This window comes from Labrus bergylta, chromosome 5, assembly GCF_963930695.1.
Source record: "Labrus bergylta chromosome 5, fLabBer1.1, whole genome shotgun sequence".
NCBI lineage: Eukaryota > Metazoa > Chordata > Actinopteri > Labriformes > Labridae > Labrus > Labrus bergylta.
Genome location: NC_089199.1, coordinates 12,280,400 through 12,302,446, shown reverse-complemented (window position 1 = coordinate 12,302,446; position 22,047 = coordinate 12,280,400). Strand labels below are relative to the sequence as shown.

Below are 22,047 nucleotides of genomic sequence, written 5' to 3'. Positions count from 1 at the left end.
TTTTCATGCATGCATTTATTTATCTATACTAATAATATATACAATGTTTACAATTCATTATGACCAACACAGCAAGTGAGAAAAGTAGAGTTGTACATAGTTACTTATTTTGAAATCAGTACAAAATATGCTCCTTGCAATGTCGTAAAAAAGGAAACATTGTGGCTGTTAAACCATATGTTGTTTAAGGATGTTTGTACTTCAATGTTTCCAAATAGCTGAATCATTTTAGGGGAAACTGTGTCTCTGATAGCATGTGAAGTCAAAGTGAGCATCCACATACATCGAGACAACTATTTGCATTGATTTGAATTCGGGTCAACCAATCATTTCCAACATCCTTTAAAAAGATGAGATGACTTCCATCCTGGAGCTGTTCATCACTATTAAAGTAGTTCAGATGTCCCTGAACTTCACTCAGTCCATGTTGAGGGTTATTCCAGATCAAAAAGATAGTAGAAAGTAAAATGTCCAGGTATGAGAAAATGTCTCTGTATTTAAGAGACAGAAGACACTTCTGTCTTGCTTGTGGAAACTGAGGTCTCATCCTCAACCATGCCGCCCATTCCAATAGTGCTCAGGATGCAGTTACGGAACTGAAAAGGATAGATAAGGAGTTTATAATCAGATATGCAGGATTACAAATCATGTTAACATGACAAGCATGGAAAGTACAGTATATATGATTATTTTATATGAACTAACCTGTTTGTTAAATAGCACATAGATGACAGGGTTGTACAATGCTGAGCTCTTTGCAAAGAAGGCAGGAATAGCTGCTGTCAGAGCGGTGAAGGAAGCTCCCTTGTTCATGAAGATCCAGCCGCTGAAAGTTGCATATGGTGTCCAAGCTACCAGGAAGCCAAACACCATCAAGATGCACATACGTGTGACTTCCCTCTCAGCCTTCTGGGTAGATTCTGACTCCTGCTGCTGAGCTGCAGCCTAAAGGGTTTCATACCAAAAACTCCATGAGGATTTGTGGCACAAACAGTTTTACATACATTGTGATGAAATTCCTTAAAAGCAATAAGTTCTACATTTCACAAACTTTACTTACAGCTTTGACAGTCAGCACAAGGCTTCCATATGTAAAGGAAATGACGAACACAGGAACAAAGAAGTGAACTACAAACATGTAGATGACATATGATTCATTGTTGAAGCCTGGAGCAAGAGTGTAGTAGTCAGGTCCACAGGAGCACTGCATGCCCTCAGGAAGGTACCTTTGTTGAGGGAAAAGAAGAGCTGCTGTTTTGAATCAATAAGTCTTTAGCCATTCAGGCTTCATATATTCAGTATTACCAACCTTATAACTTTGCTTTTACACTCTCATTTCTTTAAGCCTTAATTTTTTTGTTTAGGCTGGTGTTTAAGTATTCAGATTTCCAGTAATATATATTGTATCACTTACCTAGACCAGCCAAACAATGGGGGTCCAGCACATGAGAAAGCCATGATCCAAGTAAAAAGAACTCCAGCCCCTGCATGAGCACCACTGAACTTGAAGCTTCCCATGGGTTTGCAGACAACAATGTATCTTTCGATAGCCAGGACTACCAGTGACCATAGAGCAACTTCACCTGCAGAGAGAATGAGGGATCTTAGACAACAGCTTTCCAAAATGAAGTTGTTTGTTGTTAAATAATTAAGATGAATTATCAATATTTGTCCAGATTATCGCTCTCATTGTCAGGTATTCCATATTGTCTGTCATGAAATTGTACCAGCTCTGTGGAAAAGGGTTAAAATACAGAGGAAACTTTAAGGGAATTTTGTGAAGCAGAAAGAAATTAAGCATGACAGATTGAAGTTAATTCTATACCTCCAAGTGTAGCCATGAACCCCTCAATGGCGCAGAAAGTTGGTCCAAGAATGAAGTAGCCATTCAAAGCAGATGTGATGGTGATGGTGAATCCGAAGGCGCACATGATGAGTCCAGCCACGGCCAGGTTGACCAGAATGTAGTTGAGAGGTTGCTGGAGCTTCTTGTTTTGGAATGTTACCAGCAATGTCAGAGTGTTGATGGGAGTCCCAGTGCAGATCAGGAAGAACATGTAGAAAGCCAGGAGCTTGTAGATCATTGGATCCACCATATAATACTGTGGATATTCAAAAGGATTTCTAACAATCCCAGTCCTGTTGGACATGGGGATGTAGAAGTTCTTTCCCTCTGTGCCATTGGGCTCAATTCCTCCATCCCACACCATCTTCACTATGCTGTTTTTCTGTTGAGCTTCTCCGTCCAAAGAATCCAATCGTGTTGGTGGACACAAGACTTAGATTTGTGTAGTGGGGTTTTTATACCCAACCACCAACCTTTTGGTCAAGTTGTCAAAATTGGATTACAGGACTGTGAGGGAGCACAAAAGTTAACTGAGGTGAGCAATTATCTCACCGGATAGAGAAGCCTCACCCTAAAGTCATTTGCTCCACTTACCATGCCTAAAGGATTAAAGATTAGGTAATGGGAATTACAGATTCAATAATTGAATAAATGGAAGTAAATTCATAACATTATTTAGGAGTTAATTTACAGCCCAGAAACCATGGGCATTAATATGCAGTTAGCCAAGCTTATGCACCTTCATGCAACACGCCTCAAAAGCTGTGGATAACCTTCTTCTAGGAAGGCTTTCGACAACATTTTTGAGAACCAAAGAGCATTTGTCAGATCAGGCAATTGCCTTAGTAAACTCTACGAGGTTTTTAGTGGTGATTAAAACCAGGGATCTGTGTAGGCCATTTGAGGTTTTTTTTACACCAAACTCATTAAAACATGCCAATTAAATCCCTTTGCAAATATAGCATCCTTTGACAATGGCATGTGTTACTGAACTCTTTACAGCCCATACTTCAATTTTACAACTATGTGATTTCATAGCTATATACTTGATTTTATGCAGCTATTAAGATTTGATGTGGTTGACGCACAAATGTAATTATAAATAGAGGTGTCCACAAACTTTATCATGAATTGTATGCACTGTGGTGTTTGTTTTAAATATAGTAAAGGATAAAGCAGATTTTCTGAGAAGAGGCTCTTCTCTGTCACTAATCAAGTTAACATTTTAATGTGATCTAAAGCTCATGTTTTTGTTCATGTTCTATTATTTGATGCTTCAGTACACTGTGTTGAAAGATCATCTTGATTTGCATAGCTACACTAACACTACCATTTACACCATCTCTCTCCATATGGAGGAACTGAAGTTATTATCCTGATGGGATTAAACTAAGAGTCTCACCTTCCTTGACCTTGTTGTGCAGTAGCAATAGCTTAACTGCACATAGGTTAAATGATCATGTCTGACAAAGAGTTATCCAATTTTCCAATCTTCATTAAACAAAAGTAGCACTGTCTCTAGTTAGGGAATATTCAATAAGGTCTTTTTTGTATCACAGAAAATCTCTCATTCAGTCAGATTCAGTGACATTAATGGAAGTAGTTCTGCGATACAATTCTTGGCCATCTATAAACTCATGAGCAGTTATCTCTGTCGTTTATGATCCAGAATGATCATAATTAATAACATCAGTGTTACCGATATAAACCAAATTTAAATTACTGCAAAGAAGCTGCTTGTGATGCGGTAATTCAACTCGGTTGAGAAAATATTGGTGATATTCATATGAATGAGAGATTGGTGTAGATACACAACATGAATCTTAATAACATAAATGTTACATACATTTTTTCCAGGGGTACACAAATAAGTCGTTTTTTATTCTAATTATATAAATTGAATTAACCCAATGAAGCCTTCACTGGAAGCCATCAACAACAACAACAACAACAACAACAACAACAGTAGGTAATTCTCTTCAATCTTAATCTTTGGTATCTCATCTGGGGCCTGTACTACAAAGCGAGATTAACATACCCAGGGTATCTTTGAGTTATCTGGCTACATTAACGCTAACATAAGAGACCGTGATTAACAGTCATACTAAGCTGGTTATCAACCTGATAAGTTACCCTCAAGTTTCCAAGAGCTCGTTCACATAAAAGGGGCAGAGTAACCTTCAACATATCACAAGCATAACTGCGTCTCTTGTCAGCGGATCTTCATATCTAACAAACTATGAAACAAACGGTATTAATAATAGAAAGACATTTAAAACAAACAGTCTCCCAGAGACTTAAGTTACACAGCTGCAGCAACAAATGCAGGCAGAACAACTGGCAAATAAAAGAAACATTGGCGAGTATTAATGTGCAAACTGCGGCTCATTATATTTTTTCCCATCATTAGTTTGCCGTAAAACTGAAAAAAAAACAACTCCTGCATTTTCTCTTAACTGGATGTGTGTCTCTGACTCTTTCATGTGGCGAGTATAACAGTTTGAGAAGTTATATTTCAGCTGCAGCTCTGACAATAACAAACAAAGCGGCATGGAGACACTAAACATTAAATATAATTCAAAGCCATAAGAAGCTATTTGTAATTTAACAACTTAAAAACACAGCTCCGCTTTTTTTAGTCTCTGTTGAAGGATTAAGGATGATATCAGTTAAAAAATAATCATTAACTTTACAGACTATAATGTTATTATACAGGACACATGAAGGGTTTCTCCCCCCCCCCCTGTCAATCAGCTCCAGGAGCTCCACGATCAAAAAATCTGATTGCTCAGTGTGCGGAGATTTCCACAGGTTGATCTCTTATCTCCAACATAACCTGCTCTGGAGCAGGTTGGGTGTGCAGCATAAGTTACCATGGCGATATACCCAGGTAACAATTGATTGACTTTTCGTAGAACTGAAAACTCAGGGTTAACACTGAAGTTACATCGCTAAACCCAAATCGTGCTTCGTAGTACAGGCCCCTGGCATCCTCTTTAACTGTCTTATTAAGGATCAAATTAAGCCTAGTTATCCAGGGTTAATGTCATTAACAAATTTCGACTTACCTCACCCAACCTGACCGTAATATCACTGATTTGAGGCTTTTAACAGAATGGTAATTAATCTAAGCTTGGGATTATTCCCAAACAACCTAACAGTCATTAAGATGTCTGCATAGAGGAACAGAACTTGTACATCAGGAGTTTGCCATGTATTTGTTAGAAACCACACGTTCTAGCAGATCTCTGCCTTGTTTTTTCTGATCACCACTGGAGACTCCATCTATGATTTACCTTTGTTTTTCAGCTAACTCAACTGTGGTTGGCTGAGCTGCTTAGGATTTATCGTCACCTAAACTGCCTGTGCCGTCCAGGGATTCACGACCACAAAGAGAGGTAAAGTGCTAAATTCAGTGAAGTTGAACCAAGTATATAACTACTTTTACATCCTGCTCAGAAGTTGGTAAAGATATATTTTGGTTGCATCCATAAAGAAAGTTTTTTCCACAGAGTGTGTATGATTTGTAGAAGTTATTGATTTTTTTAGTGGATTGTGATTTGTTAGCCAAGAAATAAAATCAGCCAGTTAGTGTACCAGTAGTTACCTTATATATAAGAAGAAATCTACTGCTATCAGTTACAGTCAGAGCACTATTCAAATGGTACTGTCATATAGAACTTTAACATTATCGTAAAATGAAGACAACAAGGATTAAGGGAACCATAATATCTTAGAGAAATTGATAATTGGTTTAGTCATGTAATATTAAACCATAAACAACTTGTGAATACTTCAAACTATTTAATGCCAACAGACACACACACACATATTATTTGCTGATTAACCTTAATATATGTTTTTACTTATTTAAAGTTATATAAACAAATTCAAACAACAATAACTAGTATTGTTTTAATCACCACTAATAACATCTAAAATTCCCTTTTTGTTACCTTTTTAAGATTTTGGAAGATTGAAAGAGAATATCTGAGAATTTTTACACTTAATCAGAACAATCTGAGTTGCTAAGCCTTTTAAACATTATAACTTTATAATGCCTCATTTTACCAGTTGTAACAAGGACACTAGCAGAACACAAGACTGGAGACGAATCAGTCAGGAAGGATAAGGAGAGAGAAATTGTTTGTGGCCACCACATGCAAAACCATTTTCTTTTTGGGGATTTACTTGTTCTTGCCTCTCCTGCACATATATTAGTTGAAGACTATTTCCTGCTCAACTAATTATCATATCTGAACATCTTTACACCCACACAGGTGTCAGTAGACTTTTTCTCAGAAATATGTGGTTGAGGTCAAGTTTGTTTGACTGACAGCTCCACTAACCTGTTCAATTTGGAGAAACCTTCTGGGAAGAAGGACTTGGTTACCTTTTGTTATTGTTGCTTAGAATATATAACTTGACAACATCACACAAGCTCAAGCTATTTACAACCCTCTCCTGGTTTAATCAGCTTGAATGATGAAAAAAAACCTGTGTGGGTGTACAGAGGCTTTAAAGCCTTCTGCTGCAGCAAATCAACAAATAAAACACATGTAAGTTAGTTTTGATGGTCACTTTCTTTCCCGCTGTCTGCAGTCCAAACTGGATTTCCACAGGTGAGACCTTCAAGAATCAGGGAGCTATTGTCTTATCCTTGACAGTGGAAATACCTGTCTCAGTGGAAGAGAGCTCATCGCTGTGTAATGCTTTTATCTCTGTGCAGTTGAGCAACAGGTGCTTTTAAAAAGTGTTGAATCTGTATGCTGCCAGTACTGCTAAATAAGCTGAATATCCTTTTTATTTGCTAATGGAGCAGATTTTCGAATAATATTAAAGTTTGATTTAAATGTTTTCAATTTAAATACATACAAATATTGTATGTATTTTTTTATGGAACATAAATTATTATAAAATATGTGAGTATTTACATATTTAAATATACATTTGACTTTTTAAAATATATTTTGTGAGGTGTCGATGGGAATTTGAGTTTACATTTTGTTAAATGCCATTATTATCTTTCTCACTTTATATTCTCACTCATGACATTTAATTTCCATACATGTACACTGCCAAATACTGACTGTGATAGAGAAGTTGGAAACAGTCTCCACTGTGTCTTAACAATAAAGGTGTTATTTCTTCAGCTCTGGCTATTCTTCTTTCATGATTCTGTGTTATTTGTAGGTAATAGTCTGTGATATGTGTGAATACATTCAAACACTTTTAGAAAGACATATGTGTGGACATTGGTAACCTAGAAATTTTGAATGTCAATACTTTATCTTAATATGTTGTTTTTTAATTGTAATTTTCTACCCAAAGAATTACAAACCAATTTTTTTCCATATGCAGCAGGGGCATGTGTGACCCATTTTAATTGACTGAAGTTACTAGATTTGTGGGTCTTGAGTTGAATCTTACAGGCAGACCCTCTTTGCTGGGATTGGACACAGACAGCCATGCCCTGAAAACTGATGCTAAATATCTGTGAAGCCAAAGGATTAAATTAGGGACCGTGACACCCAGGTTAACTTTTTTTAAATTATTAATTTTTTTTTTTTTACAATTCAAACTACAATGTCAGTCATCTGTATTGCTGTATTCACTTCAGTCTATGAAAGTCTTGATCTAGTGATGATCAGGACTAGGCCTCTGACTTTGTGATGATCTTCAGTACAACCACACAACAAGTTTTCCCTACAACAGTCCTAGCTTATAGTTGTAAAGTTATTAGCAATAACAGAAGAACATCTCTCATCATATAAACATTCAAATGAATCTTGTGTGAGACAATTATTTTCCAACTTGATTGAAACTGTTGCAAACCAACGCATAAATATTTTCCTGCACTCACTCACTGTGTTTCTCTATGTTATAGCAGAGCAGCTCCTTCATTTATCATGCAACCAGTGAAATCAGAGTCTGCTGACCGTTGTTTTTGTGCATGTATTGTTCAGCAGGAGAAGTAACGTAATGTTCATGAACAATATTTAAAACACCTGTATAGTACAGTTCATTAAAAAGTGCTGTTTATTCATTCAATATCAGCGCTCACTGGATGTCTCTTCTATGATCCTGTATGAGTCTGGTTTTGCCCAAGATTCAAGATTTTTATTTGTCACATGCTCAAACAGATGTGCAGTGACATGTAAAGACTGTTCCGCAAGGCGATGCAATAAACACTCAAAAATGACTAATACATATACAGTAAATGTTGAAATATAAGATAAGATTTAAAAAAGACATATATAAATATACAAAATGTAGAAAAATAAAAGATTTCTGCCTCTTCAAAGGAATTTATTTCCTGCCACTGTAACTTTGCTCAATGTTGCTAAGTGCTGTGCTCGTGATGGATTAATGGTTGGTCTTTGTGATAGAGCAATGATTATGTTTTTGTTTACCTGCTCTTATGTAATATTAAATAAGAATGAGTAAGGTCTTTTTACCTGCTTTTTGTAAAGTCTCTTCCGATAACGTTTGTTATGAATTGGCACTATATAAATACAGATTAATTGATGTACTTGCTCAAACCTTAAGTTTGTGAAAAGTAAAGTGTATTACTTTACCAAACATTATTAAAAAAGCTGAACTCTATTCCACATCACAAGTCCCTAAAATGATGGAATGAAAATATAAAGAGTGTTTTAACTCTAATGCTTAAATTCCATTTTGATACCCCCTTAGACTTCCCCAGAATAACAATATTCCAAATCATATAAATGTCAATAAATTAAAAGATTATACGAGTTTATTTTCTTCTTTATTGAAGGTTACTTAAATAAAGGGCCACTTGTGTACAGAAATTGTGCAACAGCTTAATTTCTGTCTCTGCACCATTGAAAAAGAAATGTGGCACAAGGCGATCAAAAAATTAACTCTATATTTTACTGAAATCTCAAATATGAAAATTTGTCTTAATTCAACAAGTGCAAAGAAAGGTAGTCACACATTTACAGTCATTGGTTGGGTAATTCATAATCTCTTTCTTGAGAATAGCCCTGGGGGAAGTTAAATTGAGTGAAATTATCTATTTTGTTTGATTTGTTCATTGGTTACATGTAACCACTCAGGAATTAATGTGCATGCAACAGCAGCTTACATGGAAACAGGAAATTAATGAATTCCCAGAGTCAATGGCTATGTCTCCCCCTAGTGTTGAAATGTAACCTCTGCCCTTGATCACAGAAAGCACATGTTGCTCCAGCTAGAGTCAAGCAGGAACCTCAAGTACATTGGTTGACGTTCAGTACCTTGGCTAAATGACTCAACTCTTTCTTTCTGTTAATCTATCCCAAAAGAGACTGAAACAACACACACACCAAAGTAACTATAATGTTAAAAAAAATTAAGTTATCTATCATATTTGCATTAGTACACGTTTCTACATTAACTCAATGTAAACTATTTACATTTACATTTTTTTTTAACCCCATCATTAGAAATGTATAGTCTCATTAATGTACTTGTAGCGTCTTGTGGGATTTGACCCCACTTAACCCAGACTTGAATCTTGAACAGGCCATGCTGCAATCTATATCAACTGTTATCTGGGGCTTTCCTAATGGTCACTTTTTCTAGTTTGCCTCTCTTGGTTATTTCAGAAACTATGAATAAAAACATAGTCCTTCCTCTCTCTGGGTTTTCATTTTTGTCCTCTCAAATATTAAGCATAAAACATGTTCAGGATTTATTTAGCAATACAAAAGTTTGCTATTCCTTTAAAACACAGAAATATTTAAATCCAAAAGATTCCTTTCTCAAATCAAATGCACTTTGTGGCAACGATGAACAATTACGTTTTTTTAAGGAAATATAGCTTTGCTGTGTGACACAAAAGTTATATTTTATTGAGAGTTACATCTTAACCAAAAGCTGCAATGAACTATTGCAACAAATTTCAGTTAAAACACATATAACTTTATCATAACTCGAATAAATAAAAGTTAACAAAGGCAATCGTGCAGTAAATATGAGTAAGGTTATAAGCAGGTACAGTATAATGTGCCTAAAATGCATTTAAAAAGCCTCAAACTAGAGCTACATAATCAAGAAAACCTACCTGATTTACCACCTAAAATAAAAGAATAATGAAGTAAATGAAGTCTTAGTAAGTAAATAGTCAAGATCGAATCAATTAACTAATTCTTTACGCTACTGTCCGACTAGCACCACATCATAAAGCAAAATATATTAAAAGATTAATCCAGGCTCACTCCTTACCCCCAACTGTGTAGTGGACCATTTGAATTCATCCGAGTTATTTCCACGTGTACTCGAGGACGCGCATCTTTCTCTTCTCTCCCACTGAAACTGGACATTTCTGGATAAAAACAAAAAAAACAAAAATAACCCATCCAGAATAAAAGCCATGTTTATTTCTGAAACGTAAAATGAAAAAAAACAAAAAACGTTTTTCATGTTGAGCGCAGTGAGTGAAAGAGAGCGCGCGTGTTTCAAGTGGAGCGGAGTAGAAAACTAGCGGGCTGTAAACCAACTGTCTGAGGGGTTCATATTGACATAATAGTGGGTGCTACGTTCAAAAGGTTAAGGCTTAAGGACACCCCCCTCCCCAGGACGCGGCGCCCCATGTCGCATTTACTTTAATCCCTGTGAGCCCCAGCTGCCCGTGCGCAAGAGAAAATACAAGTTCGATGAAACTGTGAAGTTGCAAATGTAAACAGTCTCTACGGCAGAGAGAAATAACTAGGCTATATGAACAACAGCCTTGCTTTTGCTTTTACCTGTCTTCTTCCTGGTTTCATAGCTGTGTCGGTTGTGGACCCCCGCCCCCCCCCTAAAAAAAAAAAAAAAACCTAATCAAAGTGGTCTCTGTCGAAAAGAAACTTAAGTCCCAGCAACAGATAGTCTGAATATGTTTAACGCCCACCAGCGCAGTGGGAAGCTTCTAAGGAGGGTGTGATCAAGTGGGATTAATGTATCCTCTATGCACTTTACAGAGTGTATTTATCAAAACATTAGAACATAAAATAAATTAAACCTACTCAGTCATTCTTTTCTATAATATTAAATAATTGATTCCCTTTCATTAAAGGGTTAATAACTATTTATATCAAATCATTTATTAAACTATCAATAGAATCTAAGTATATAAGTAAGTATATGTCTCAGTTTTTTATTGTGATATGTAGCCTAATACATGTGGAAAATTCAGAAAAAGCAGGAACAGACAAAAAGTCACTCTCTCATGAAAAAGTAAATCATTTTCTGGTAATTTGCATTTCCTTCACATCAGTGAAGAAAACCTTATCATATTTGACAAACTGTAATTGATTCTTTAGGACTAAATCTCTCCTTTCTTAACGTCAATTATTAATTAGGCCTGAGCCTTCCTCTTCCTTACAATCCTCTTGTAATCTAATCATGTCAAATTGAGGATAACACTGGGAGGGTATAAAACAACAGCAGCAACACCATAAGCTGTCTCTCTTGGCTCCTGGGTAACTTCAGTGCAACAGTGTGCACTGCCAATCAGTCGAAGTACCAGCAAAGAAGGCAACTCAAGATGGCGTGGGAAGGAGGATTCGAGCCTAATGGCACAGAAGGAAAGAACTTCTACATCCCCATGTCCAACAGGACAGGGATTGTTAGAAGTCCTTTTGAATACCAGCAGTACTACTTGGCAGATCCTATCATGTTCAAGCTTCTGGCTTTCTACATGTTCTTCCTGATCTGCACTGGGACTCCCATCAACGGTCTGACATTGGTCGTAACGGCTCAGAACAAAAAGCTACGCCAACCTCTCAATTACATCCTAGTCAACCTGGCTGTGGCTGGACTCATCATGTGCGCCTTCGGATTCACCATCACCATTACATCTGCTATGAACGGCTACTTCATTCTTGGGGCAACTTTCTGTGCTATTGAGGGATTCATGGCCACACTTGGAGGTATGAAAGAATAAGAAAGAACGTGTCTTCAATGTGTTGAAATGCTGAATTAAATACTTAATCTTATCTCTATTCTGCAGGTGAAGTTGCTCTCTGGTCATTGGTGGTCCTGGCTGTTGAGAGATACATCGTTGTCTGCAAACCCATGGGAAGCTTCAAGTTCTCTGGAACCCATGCTGCAGCTGGAGTTGCTTTCACTTGGGTCATGGCTATGGCTTGTGCTGCTCCCCCTCTTGTAGGCTGGTCAAGGTAATTTTTTCTTAGCCAAACTAGGAAAGAATAATACATATTTAAACCACTCAACACACCATTCAATAGTTCACATTGAATGTAGATAAATGGGTTGAATGGACGGATAAAACATGTCTGCATGATTTCACACAGGTACCTTCCTGAAGGCATGCAGTGCTCCTGTGGACCTGACTACTACACTCTAGCTCCAGGCTTCAACAATGAATCATACGTCATCTACATGTTTGTAGTTCACTTTTTCCTCCCTGTGTTCGTCATTTTCTTCACATATGGAAGCCTTGTGCTGACTGTCAAAGCTGTAAGTTAATCTTAATGAACTTTTTATCTGTCACAGACTTAAAGATCATTGGCTGACACTTCTTCCTACTGCCAGAACTCAATTTTTTTCCTGTCATATAAAACCCTTTAGGCCGCAGCACAGCAGCAGGACTCAGAATCTACCCAGAAGGCTGAGAGGGAAGTCACACGTATGTGTGTGTTGATGGTGTTTGGCTTCCTGGTAGCTTGGGTACCATACGCTTCTTTCGCTGGCTGGATCTTCATGAACAAGGGAGCTTCCTTCTCAGCACTGACAGCAGCTATTCCTGCCTTCTTTGCAAAGAGCTCAGCATTGTACAACCCTATCATCTATGTGCTGTTTAACAAACAGGTATGGTGTACCATATATTGTCTTTTCTTATTCAGACATTTAGATATTTATTCAAAATCTAAATTTCTTGCCTTGTGCCCTCTTTTTCAGTTCCGTAACTGCATGCTGAGCACTATTGGAATGGGTGGCATGGTGGAGGATGAGACCTCAGTTTCCGCAAGCAAGACAGAAGTGTCCTCTGTCTCTTAATCACAATGACTACATCACATCTCTGGACATTTTCTTTATTCTTTGTTATCAGATTTTTTTTTAAAGATCCAGGAAAAAAACAAAGACTTTTCACAAATGGATTCATGGCTTTGATGAACTGACTCTGGACCAAACACGAGGAATTCTAACTCACCTGTAAATATGTGTATGTAAAAAAAAATGCATTTGCTGTGAAGTTTGTCATGCACAGCATTTGTCTATCTGTGTGAGTGTGTGTGTGTGCAAGACAAAATGAGTGTGTGAGAAGACTGTGACCAACTGTACAGCATCTGATGACCAACCCAACTCAAAATGTGAGAATGCTTTCTGCTTATCTGAATGTATGTTTACAAATTTAGACATATGTTTTACTTGTCTACTATACCACTTTCATGTATTTTATGAAAAAGAAAAAAAAAATCTAGGATGAATAATAATAATAAATGCATGCATAAAAACTACTGCGATGTTTTTTCTAAGTGTGAACTAACATGCTGGTTTGAATACCTTTTATCTAAACAAAGACAAGCATAAGACTCAAGATGTAAAATATTTGTAGTTCAGCCTTTATAAGTTATTCGAGATATAGAAACTCTATCTATAGATTGTAACCATCAAGCTTTAAAAACTGTACAAAATGTGACATCTACTATCCTCAGACCACATAATCAAGACTTTTTTGCATGGTAACATACAACAATAAGGAAACTTAAAGAGCAGCAACCTTTTGCATATTCAAGGCTCTCCTGTGACCTTCTTATATATCTCTCAAGAGGCGAAGAGAAGTGTTTGGTCTAAAAGAAAGTAAAACAAAAGACTGCAGTGTTGGTCAACACCTTTGAACTGACACTTGGCAATGGCACATTTCAATCCACTGTGAACACTTTAAAGGAGCTTTAGTAACACAGGGTACTGGCTATCAATTAGTTAGCAGCCTTATTCAGTTTAAAGCTAAGTATATACACAGGCCTTATGCAGTTTAAAGCTAAGAATATAAACAGGTCATATTCAGTTTAAAGCTAAGTATATAAACAGTTAAAAAATCACTCAAATCAAAATTTATTATTATTATTTATCATTATTATTGGGAGATTTAAAAAAAAGTTTTTGCCTTTATTGTTGAGATAACACACTAAGAGAAACAGAGGCATAAAGGACAAACAGAACAAGACCAGACAATACACAATGTGCAGACAGACAAACAAACAGTACTGTAATGGATGATGTACGACTTGTCTGGGAATGTTAAAAATAAATAGATAACTACATGAAATCAGTTATTAAATAAAGGGTGTTTTTGGCAAATGTGGTGATATTATGTGAAGTGAATAAAAAAACAGCTCAATAAATAATAAATAGTGTTAATCCTAAAGCGGAGATAATTATTTTGTAATAAATATGCCCTGCTAGTTAACATGCTTCTAACAATTGTGTCTTTTTAAAAATGATTAATAAAAAATAATCCTTCTTCCACTTATTCCCAAAGTACAATTAAAGAAAACAGGTTATTTGTGCTGAGTATAGTCTTGTCTACACATTATCCTGCACACCGCAGACAAGCGTGTGCATGCTGTGTTTCTGTTCTGATGCAATACCACACCTAGAGGCCAATGTCTTCTTACATTAACACTTACACCTGCAGTTTGAAATGCCTTAATACAGTAAGTTGTGTCAGATGCATACTTCAGATGCATACATACTTTAATTGAAACCATAACATGAGTAAAGAGAAGGAAAGAGTTAAGTATTTTTCAAATTCATTTTGAACATGATGGGTCCTCTGTTGACGAGCTTTTAGATTTTGGTACAGACAGACGTTGCCCCCTGCAGGTTCCTACAAAGAACTGCAAAATGTCCCTGCACCTTTTACAGTCTTCATTCTCTATTTCTAATAGTCTTGGCTGCTCCATGTTTGTTGCCAGGCAATAGAAGACATAACCACTGATCTACTTGCTGAGAGCTCCAGCTCAGAGGGCATTCATTATGATACATACACCCACCCTTATTACCATTTAGGCTATCTATCTAATGATGTAACCTTTTATTTCCTGCTGACAACCTGAACCCACTTGTCACGCTGTGGTTACAAACTCTGTAATTTTCAGGACTAAAATCAGGAAGAACCGTGAAGTGCGAACCGTCTCCAAGGTTTGAAAACATCTAAATACATTATCAGATAAGGGGCCCGTTTCTGAAAGAAGGTTCAACAAACCCTCAGTCTAACCATGAGCTCTGAGTTGATTTGCTCTCAGATGGGAAAGTCTGAGTTTTCGGTTTCAGATCAGCAGATTTGAATTAGTTAAATCAACTCTGAGTAGGTCCACTCGGTGTTCAGCGCGTGCACCACAACGATAAAAAGCCAACATGAATGGAGCCCCGATTCTACGATTCACCATGGCAACAGGTGATTAAAAAAGAGATCCTCCTACTTTAACCATCTCAAAATACATCAATATCTTCATGTGGCCATAGGCTACGCCGAATATGAACAGGTTTTAAGAAGGAAAAAAAGGAAAACTGCTACAGCGCAGCGGCAAAGGAGAGAGAAGTGGTGTAAGAGAAAACAGCTGTTCATGTCAGCACGTAAAGTCTATTAATTTGATATTTAATCAGAATTAAAATATTGCAGGTCAAAACTGATGGAATGGTAGGCAATTAAACCTATAGCCTACAATTTATTTTCATTAAGATGCAATCCAGCAGAAGAAAATCGACTTTTAAACAGCTCAAAATGAAATAAGCTATAATAACATAATAGGCTCATATAGATTTATAGGCTAGTTAACTTCATTCAGAGTTTATTTGAATGTGCATTAACTTTATCCTCAACATAAAGCTGTATTCACACACATCGGCTAAATGTCCTCTCACCTTTATCCTGTTTAGTTTATAAATTAACCCGATTACATTAACATCTCCCAACGTTAACGTAGCATAGGCTCTAATTCCCTATGGAGTAATGCAGTCCCTTCATACCGACTTAAAGACATGCCATGTTCGAGGTTCACAGACTCAGTTACCATAGTAACTAACTCAGAGGTAAAGTAACCTCTCCCTCTGAAACGGGCTCGAGTTACCCCTCTTTCTCGGGTTTGAGTGACCTCCTCTTCCGAAACGGAATACCCAGAGTTTCCCTCATTTCAGGGTTAACTGACTCAGAGTTTACACAAAACCTTCTTTCAGAAATGGGCCCCAGGTCTGTAAGTGACTGCCTCAGAGTCAAACAATGTTTATCAGCAGTCACAGGGGATAATACAATCACTCTTAATGGATGTAAAATCTAGTGATCTAGATCTGATTGCTCAGTGTGCGGAGATTTCCACAGGTTGATCTCTTATCTCCAACATAACCTGTGCAGCATAAGTTACCATGGCAGCATAAGTTACCATGGCGATATACCCAGGTAACAATTGATTGACCTCCATAGAACTGAAAACTCAAAACTAACACTGAAGTTACATCGCTGAATCCAAATCGTGCTTCGTAGTACAGGCCCCTGGCATCCTCTTTAACTGTCTTATTAAGGATCAAATTAAGCCTAGTTATCCAGGGTTAATGTCATTAACAAATTTCGACTTACCTCACCCAACCTGACCGTAATATCACTGATTTGAGGCTTTTAACAGAATGGTAATTAATCTAAGCTTGGGATTATTCCCAAACAACCTAACACTCATTAAGATGTCTGCATAAAGGAACAGAACTTGTACATCAGGAGTTTGCCATGTATTTGTTAGAAACCATACGTAAATCACAGCAGATCTCTGCCTTGTTTTTTCTGATCACCACTGGAGACTCCATCTATGATTTACCTTTGTTTTTCAGCTAACTCAACTGTGGTTGGATGAGCTGCTTAGGATTTATCGTCACCTAAACTGCCTGTGCCGTCCAGGGATTCACGACCACAAAGAGAGGTAAAGTGCTAAATTCAGTGAAGTTGAACCAAGTATATAACTACTTTTACATCCTGCTCAGAAGTTGGTAAAGATATATTTTGGTTGCATCCATAAAGAAAGTTTTTTCCACAGAGTGTGTATGATTTGTAGAAGTTATTGATTTTTTTAGTGGATTGTGATTTGTTAGCCAAGAAATAAAATCAGCCAGTTAGTGTACCAGTAGTTACCTTATATATAAGAAGAAATCTACTGCTATCAGTTACAGTCAGAGCACTATTCAAATGGTACTGTCATATAGAACTTTAACATTATCGTAAAATGAAGACAACAAGGATTAAGGGAACCATAATATCTTAGAGAAATTGATAATTGGTTTAGTCATGTAATATTAAACCATAAACAACTTGTGAATACTTCAAACGATTTAATGCCAACACACACACACAGACACACACACACACACACACACACACACACACACACACACACACACACACACACACACACACACACACACACACACACACACACACACACACACACACACACACACACTATTATAACTTTATAATGCCTCATTTTACCAGTTGTAACAAGGACACTAGCAGAACACAAGACTGGAGACGAATCAGTCAGGAAGGATAAGGAGAGAGAAATTGTTTGTGGCCACCACATGCAAAACCATTTTCTTTTTGGGGATTTACTTGTTCTTGCCTCTCCTGCACATATATTAGTTGAAGACTATTTCCTGCTCAACTAATTATCATATCTGAACATCTTTACACCCACACAGGTGTCAGTAGACCTTTTCTCAGAAATATGTGGTTGAGGTCAAGTTTGTTTGACTGACAGCTCCACTAACCTGTTCAATTTGGAGAAACCTTCTGGGAAGAAGGACTTGGTTACCTTTTGTTATTGTTGCTTAGAATATATAACTTGACAACATCACACAAGCTCAAGCTATTTACAACCCTCTCCTGGTTTAATCACCTTGAATGACATCATGACATTTAATTTCCATACATGTACACTGCCAAATACTGACTGTGATAGAGAAGTTGGAAACAGTCTCCACTGTGTCTTAACAATAAAGGTGTTATTTCTTCAGCTCTGGCTATTCTTCTTTCATGATTCTGTGTTATTTGTAGGTAATAGTCTGTGATATGTGTGAATACATTCAAACACTTTTAGAAAGACATATGTGTGGACATTGGTAACCTAGAAATTTTGAATGTCAATACTTTATCTTAATATGTTGTTTTTTAATTGTAATTTTCTACCCAAAGAATTACAAACCAATTTTTTTCCATATGCAGCAGGGGCATGTGTGACCCATTTTAATTGACTGAAGTTACTAGATTTGTGGGTCTTGAGTTGAATCTTACAGGCAGACCCTCTTTGCTGGGATTGGACACAGACAGCCATGCCCTGAAAACTGATGCTAAATATCTGTGAAGCCAAAGGATTAAATTAGGGACCGTGACACCCAGGTTAACTTTTTTTAAATTATTAATATTTTTTTTTTTACAATTCAAACTACAATGTCAGTCATCTGTATTACTGTATTCACTTCAGTCTATGAAAGTCTTGATCTAGTGATGATCAGGACTAGGCCTCTGACTTTGTGATGATCTTCAGTACAACCATACAACAAGTTTTCCCTACAACAGTCCTAGCTTATAGTTGTAAAGTTATTAGCAATAACAGAAGAACATCTCTCATCATATAAACATTCAAATGAATCTTGTGTGAGACAATTATTTTCCAACTTGATTGAAACTGTTGCAAACCAACGCATAAATATGTTCCTGCACTCACTCACTGTGTTTCTCTATGTTATAGCAGAGCAGCTCCTTCATTTATCATGCAACCAGTGAAATCAGAGTCTGCTGACCGTTGTTTTTGTGCATGTATTGTTCAGCAGGAGAAGTAACGTAATGTTCATGAACAATATTTAAAACACCTGTATAGTACAGTTCATTAAAAAGTGCTGTCTATTCATTCAATATCAGCGCTCACTGGATGTCTCTTCTATGATCCTGTATGAGTCTGGTTTTGCCCAAGATTCAAGATTTTTATTTGTCACATGCTCAAACAGATGTGCAGTGACATGTAAAGACTGTTCCGCAAGGCGATGCAATAAACACTCAAAAATGACTAATACATATACAGTAAATGTTGAAATATAAGATAAGATTTAAAAAAGACATATATAAATATACAAAATGTAGAAAAAGAAAAGATTTCTGCCTCTTCAAAGGAATTTATTTCCTGCCACTGTAACTTTGCTCAATGTTGCTAAGTGCTGTGCTCGTGATGGATTAATGGTTGGTCTTTGTGATAGAGCAATGATTATGTTTTTGTTTACCTGCTCTTATGTAATATTAAATAAGAATGAGTAAGGTCTTTTTACCTGCTTTTTGTAAAGTCTCTTCCGATAACGTTTGTTATGAATTGGCACTATACAAATACAGATTGATTGATGTACTTGCTCAAACCTTAAGTTTGTGAAAAGTAAAGTGTATTACTTTACCAAACATTATTAAAAAAGCTGAACTCTATTCCACATCACAAGTCCCTAAAATGATGGAATGAAAATATAAAGAGTGTTTTAACTCTAATGCTTAAATTCCATTTTGATACCCCCTTAGACTTCCCCAGAATAACAATATTCCAAATCATATAAATGTCAATAAATTAAAAGATTATACGAGTTTATTTTCTTCTTTATTGAAGGTTACTTAAATAAAGGGCCACTTGTGTACAGAAATTGTGCAACAGCTTAATTTCTCTCTCTGCACCATTGAAAAAGAAATGTGGCACAAGGCGATCAAAAAATTAACTCTATATTTTACTGAAATCTCAAATATGAAAATTTGTCTTAATTCAACAAGTGCAAAGAAAGGTAGTCACACATTTACAGTCATTGGTTGGGTAATTCATAATCTCTTTCTTGAGAATAGCCCTGGGGGAAGTTAAATTGAGTGAAATTATCTATTTTGTTTGATTTGTTCATTGGTTACATGTAACCACTCAGGAATTAATGTGCATGTAACAGCAGCTTACATATATAATGGCATTCAAGGAAACAGGAAATTAATGAATTCCCAGAAAGCACATGTTGCTCCAGCTAGAGTCAAGCAGGAACCTCAAGTACATTGGTTGACGTTCAGTACCTTGGCTAAATGACTCAACTCTTTCTTTCTGTTAATCTATCCCAAAAAAGACTGAAACAACACACACACCAAAGTAACAAAAATTAAGTTATCTATCATATTTGCATTAGTACACGTTTCTACATTAACTCAATGTAAACTATTTACATTTACATTTTTTTTTAACCCCATCATTAGAAATGTATAGTCTCATTAATGTACTTGTAGCGTCTTGTGGGATTTGACCCCACTTAACCCAGACTTGAATCTTGAACAGGCCATGCTGCAATCTATATCAACTGTTATCTGGGGCTTTCCTAATGGTCACTTTTTCTAGTTTGCCTCTCTTGGTTATTTCAGAAACTATGAATAAAAACATAGTCCTTCCTCTCTCTGGGTTTTCATTTTTGTCCTCTCAAATATTAAGCATAAAACATGTTCAGGATTTATTTAGCAATACAAAAGTTTGCTATTCCTTTAAAACACAGAAATATTTAAATCCAAAAGATTCCTTTCTCAAATCAAATGCACTTTGTGGCAACGATGAACAATTGCGTTTTTTAAGGAAATATAGCTTTGCTGTGTGACACAAAAGTTATTTCAGTTAAAACACATATAACTTTATCATAACTCGAATAAATAAAAGTTAACAAAGGCAATCGTGCAGTAAATATGAGTAAGGTTATAAGCAGGTACAGTATAATGTGCCTAAAATGCATTTAAAAAGCCTCAAACTAGAGCTACATAATCAAGAAAACCTACCTGATTTACCACCTAAAATAAAAGAATAATGAAGTAAATGAAGTCTTAGTAAGTAAATAGTCAAGATCGAATCAATTAACTAATTCTTTACGCTACTGTCCGACTAGCACCACATCATAAAGCAAAATATATTAAAAGATTAATCCAGGCTCACTCCTTACCCCCAACTGTGTAGTGGACCATTTGAATTCATCCGAGTTATTTCCACGTGTACTCGAGGACGCGCATCTTTCTCTTCTCTCCCACTGAAACTGGACATTTCTGGATAAAAACAAAAAAAACAAAAATAACCCATCCAGAATAAAAGCCATGTTTATTTCTGAAACGTAAAATGAAAAAAAACAAAAAACGTTTTTCATGTTGAGCGCAGTGAGTGAAAGAGAGCGCGCGTGTTTCAAGTGGAGCGGAGTAGAAAACTAGCGGGCTGTAAACCAACTGTCTGAGGGGTTCATATTGACATAATAGTGGGTGCTACGTTCAAAAGGTTAAGGCTTAAGGACACCCCCCTCCCCAGGACGCGGCGCCCCATGTCGCATTTACTTTAATCCCTGTGAGCCCCAGCTGCCCGTGCGCAAGAGAAAATACAAGTTCGATGAAACTGTGAAGTTGCAAATGTAAACAGTCTCTACGGCAGAGAGAAATAACTAGGCTATATGAACAACAGCCTTGCTTTTGCTTTTACCTGTCTTCTTCCTGGTTTCATAGCTGTGTCGGTTGTGGACCCCCGCCCCCCCCCCCTAAAAAAAAAAAAAAAACCTAATCAAAGTGGTCTCTGTCGAAAAGAAACTTAAGTCCCAGCAACAGATAGTCTGAATATGTTTAACGCCCACCAGCGCAGTGGGAAGCTTCTAAGGAGGGTGTGATCAAGTGGGATTAATGTATCCTCTATGCACTTTACAGAGTGTATTTATCAAAACATTAGAACATAAAATAAATTAAACCTACTCAGTCATTCTTTTCTATAATATTAAATAATTGATTCCCTTTCATTAAAGGGTTAATAACTATTTATATCAAATCATTTATTAAACTATCAATAGAATCTAAGTATATAAGTAAGTATATGTCTCAGTTTTTTATTGTGATATGTAGCCTAATACATGTGGAAAATTCAGAAAAAGCAGGAACAGACAAAAAGTCACTCTCACATGAAAAAGTAAATCATTTTCTGGTAATTTGCATTTCCTTCACATCAGTGAAGAAAACCTTATCATATTTGACAAACTGTAATTGATCCTTTAGGACTAAATCTCTGCTTTCTTAAAGTCAATTATTAATTAGGCCTGAGCCTTCCTCTTCCTTACAATCCTCTTGTAATCCAATTTTGTCAAATTGAGGATAACACTGGGAGGGTATAAAATAACAGCAGCAACACCAT

At 36.5% G+C, this 22,047-nt stretch overlaps 2 protein-coding genes across 2 annotated transcripts; one reads left to right on the top strand and one right to left on the bottom strand.

Annotated features, from left to right (window-relative positions):
• LOC110002301 (green-sensitive opsin) lies at positions 1-10,737 on the bottom strand. The gene is made up of 7 exons (XM_020657887.3): positions 10,600-10,737; positions 10,079-10,178; positions 1,826-2,353; positions 1,415-1,583; positions 1,061-1,226; positions 706-945; positions 1-596 (listed from the first exon to the last, which is right to left on the bottom strand). The coding sequence occupies exons 3-7, from the start codon at positions 2,208-2,210 to the stop codon at positions 498-500; spliced, it is 1,059 nt and encodes a 352-aa protein (XP_020513543.1). The 5' UTR covers positions 2,211-2,353; positions 10,079-10,178; positions 10,600-10,737; the 3' UTR covers positions 1-497.
• Positions 10,738-11,241: 504 nt separating this feature from the next.
• On the top strand, positions 11,242-13,317 carry LOC110002300 (green-sensitive opsin). The gene is made up of 5 exons (XM_020657886.2): positions 11,242-11,766; positions 11,847-12,015; positions 12,151-12,316; positions 12,428-12,667; positions 12,758-13,317. The coding sequence occupies exons 1-5, from the start codon at positions 11,382-11,384 to the stop codon at positions 12,854-12,856; spliced, it is 1,059 nt and encodes a 352-aa protein (XP_020513542.1). The 5' UTR covers positions 11,242-11,381; the 3' UTR covers positions 12,857-13,317.
• The last annotated feature ends 8,730 nt before the right edge of the window (positions 13,318-22,047 follow it).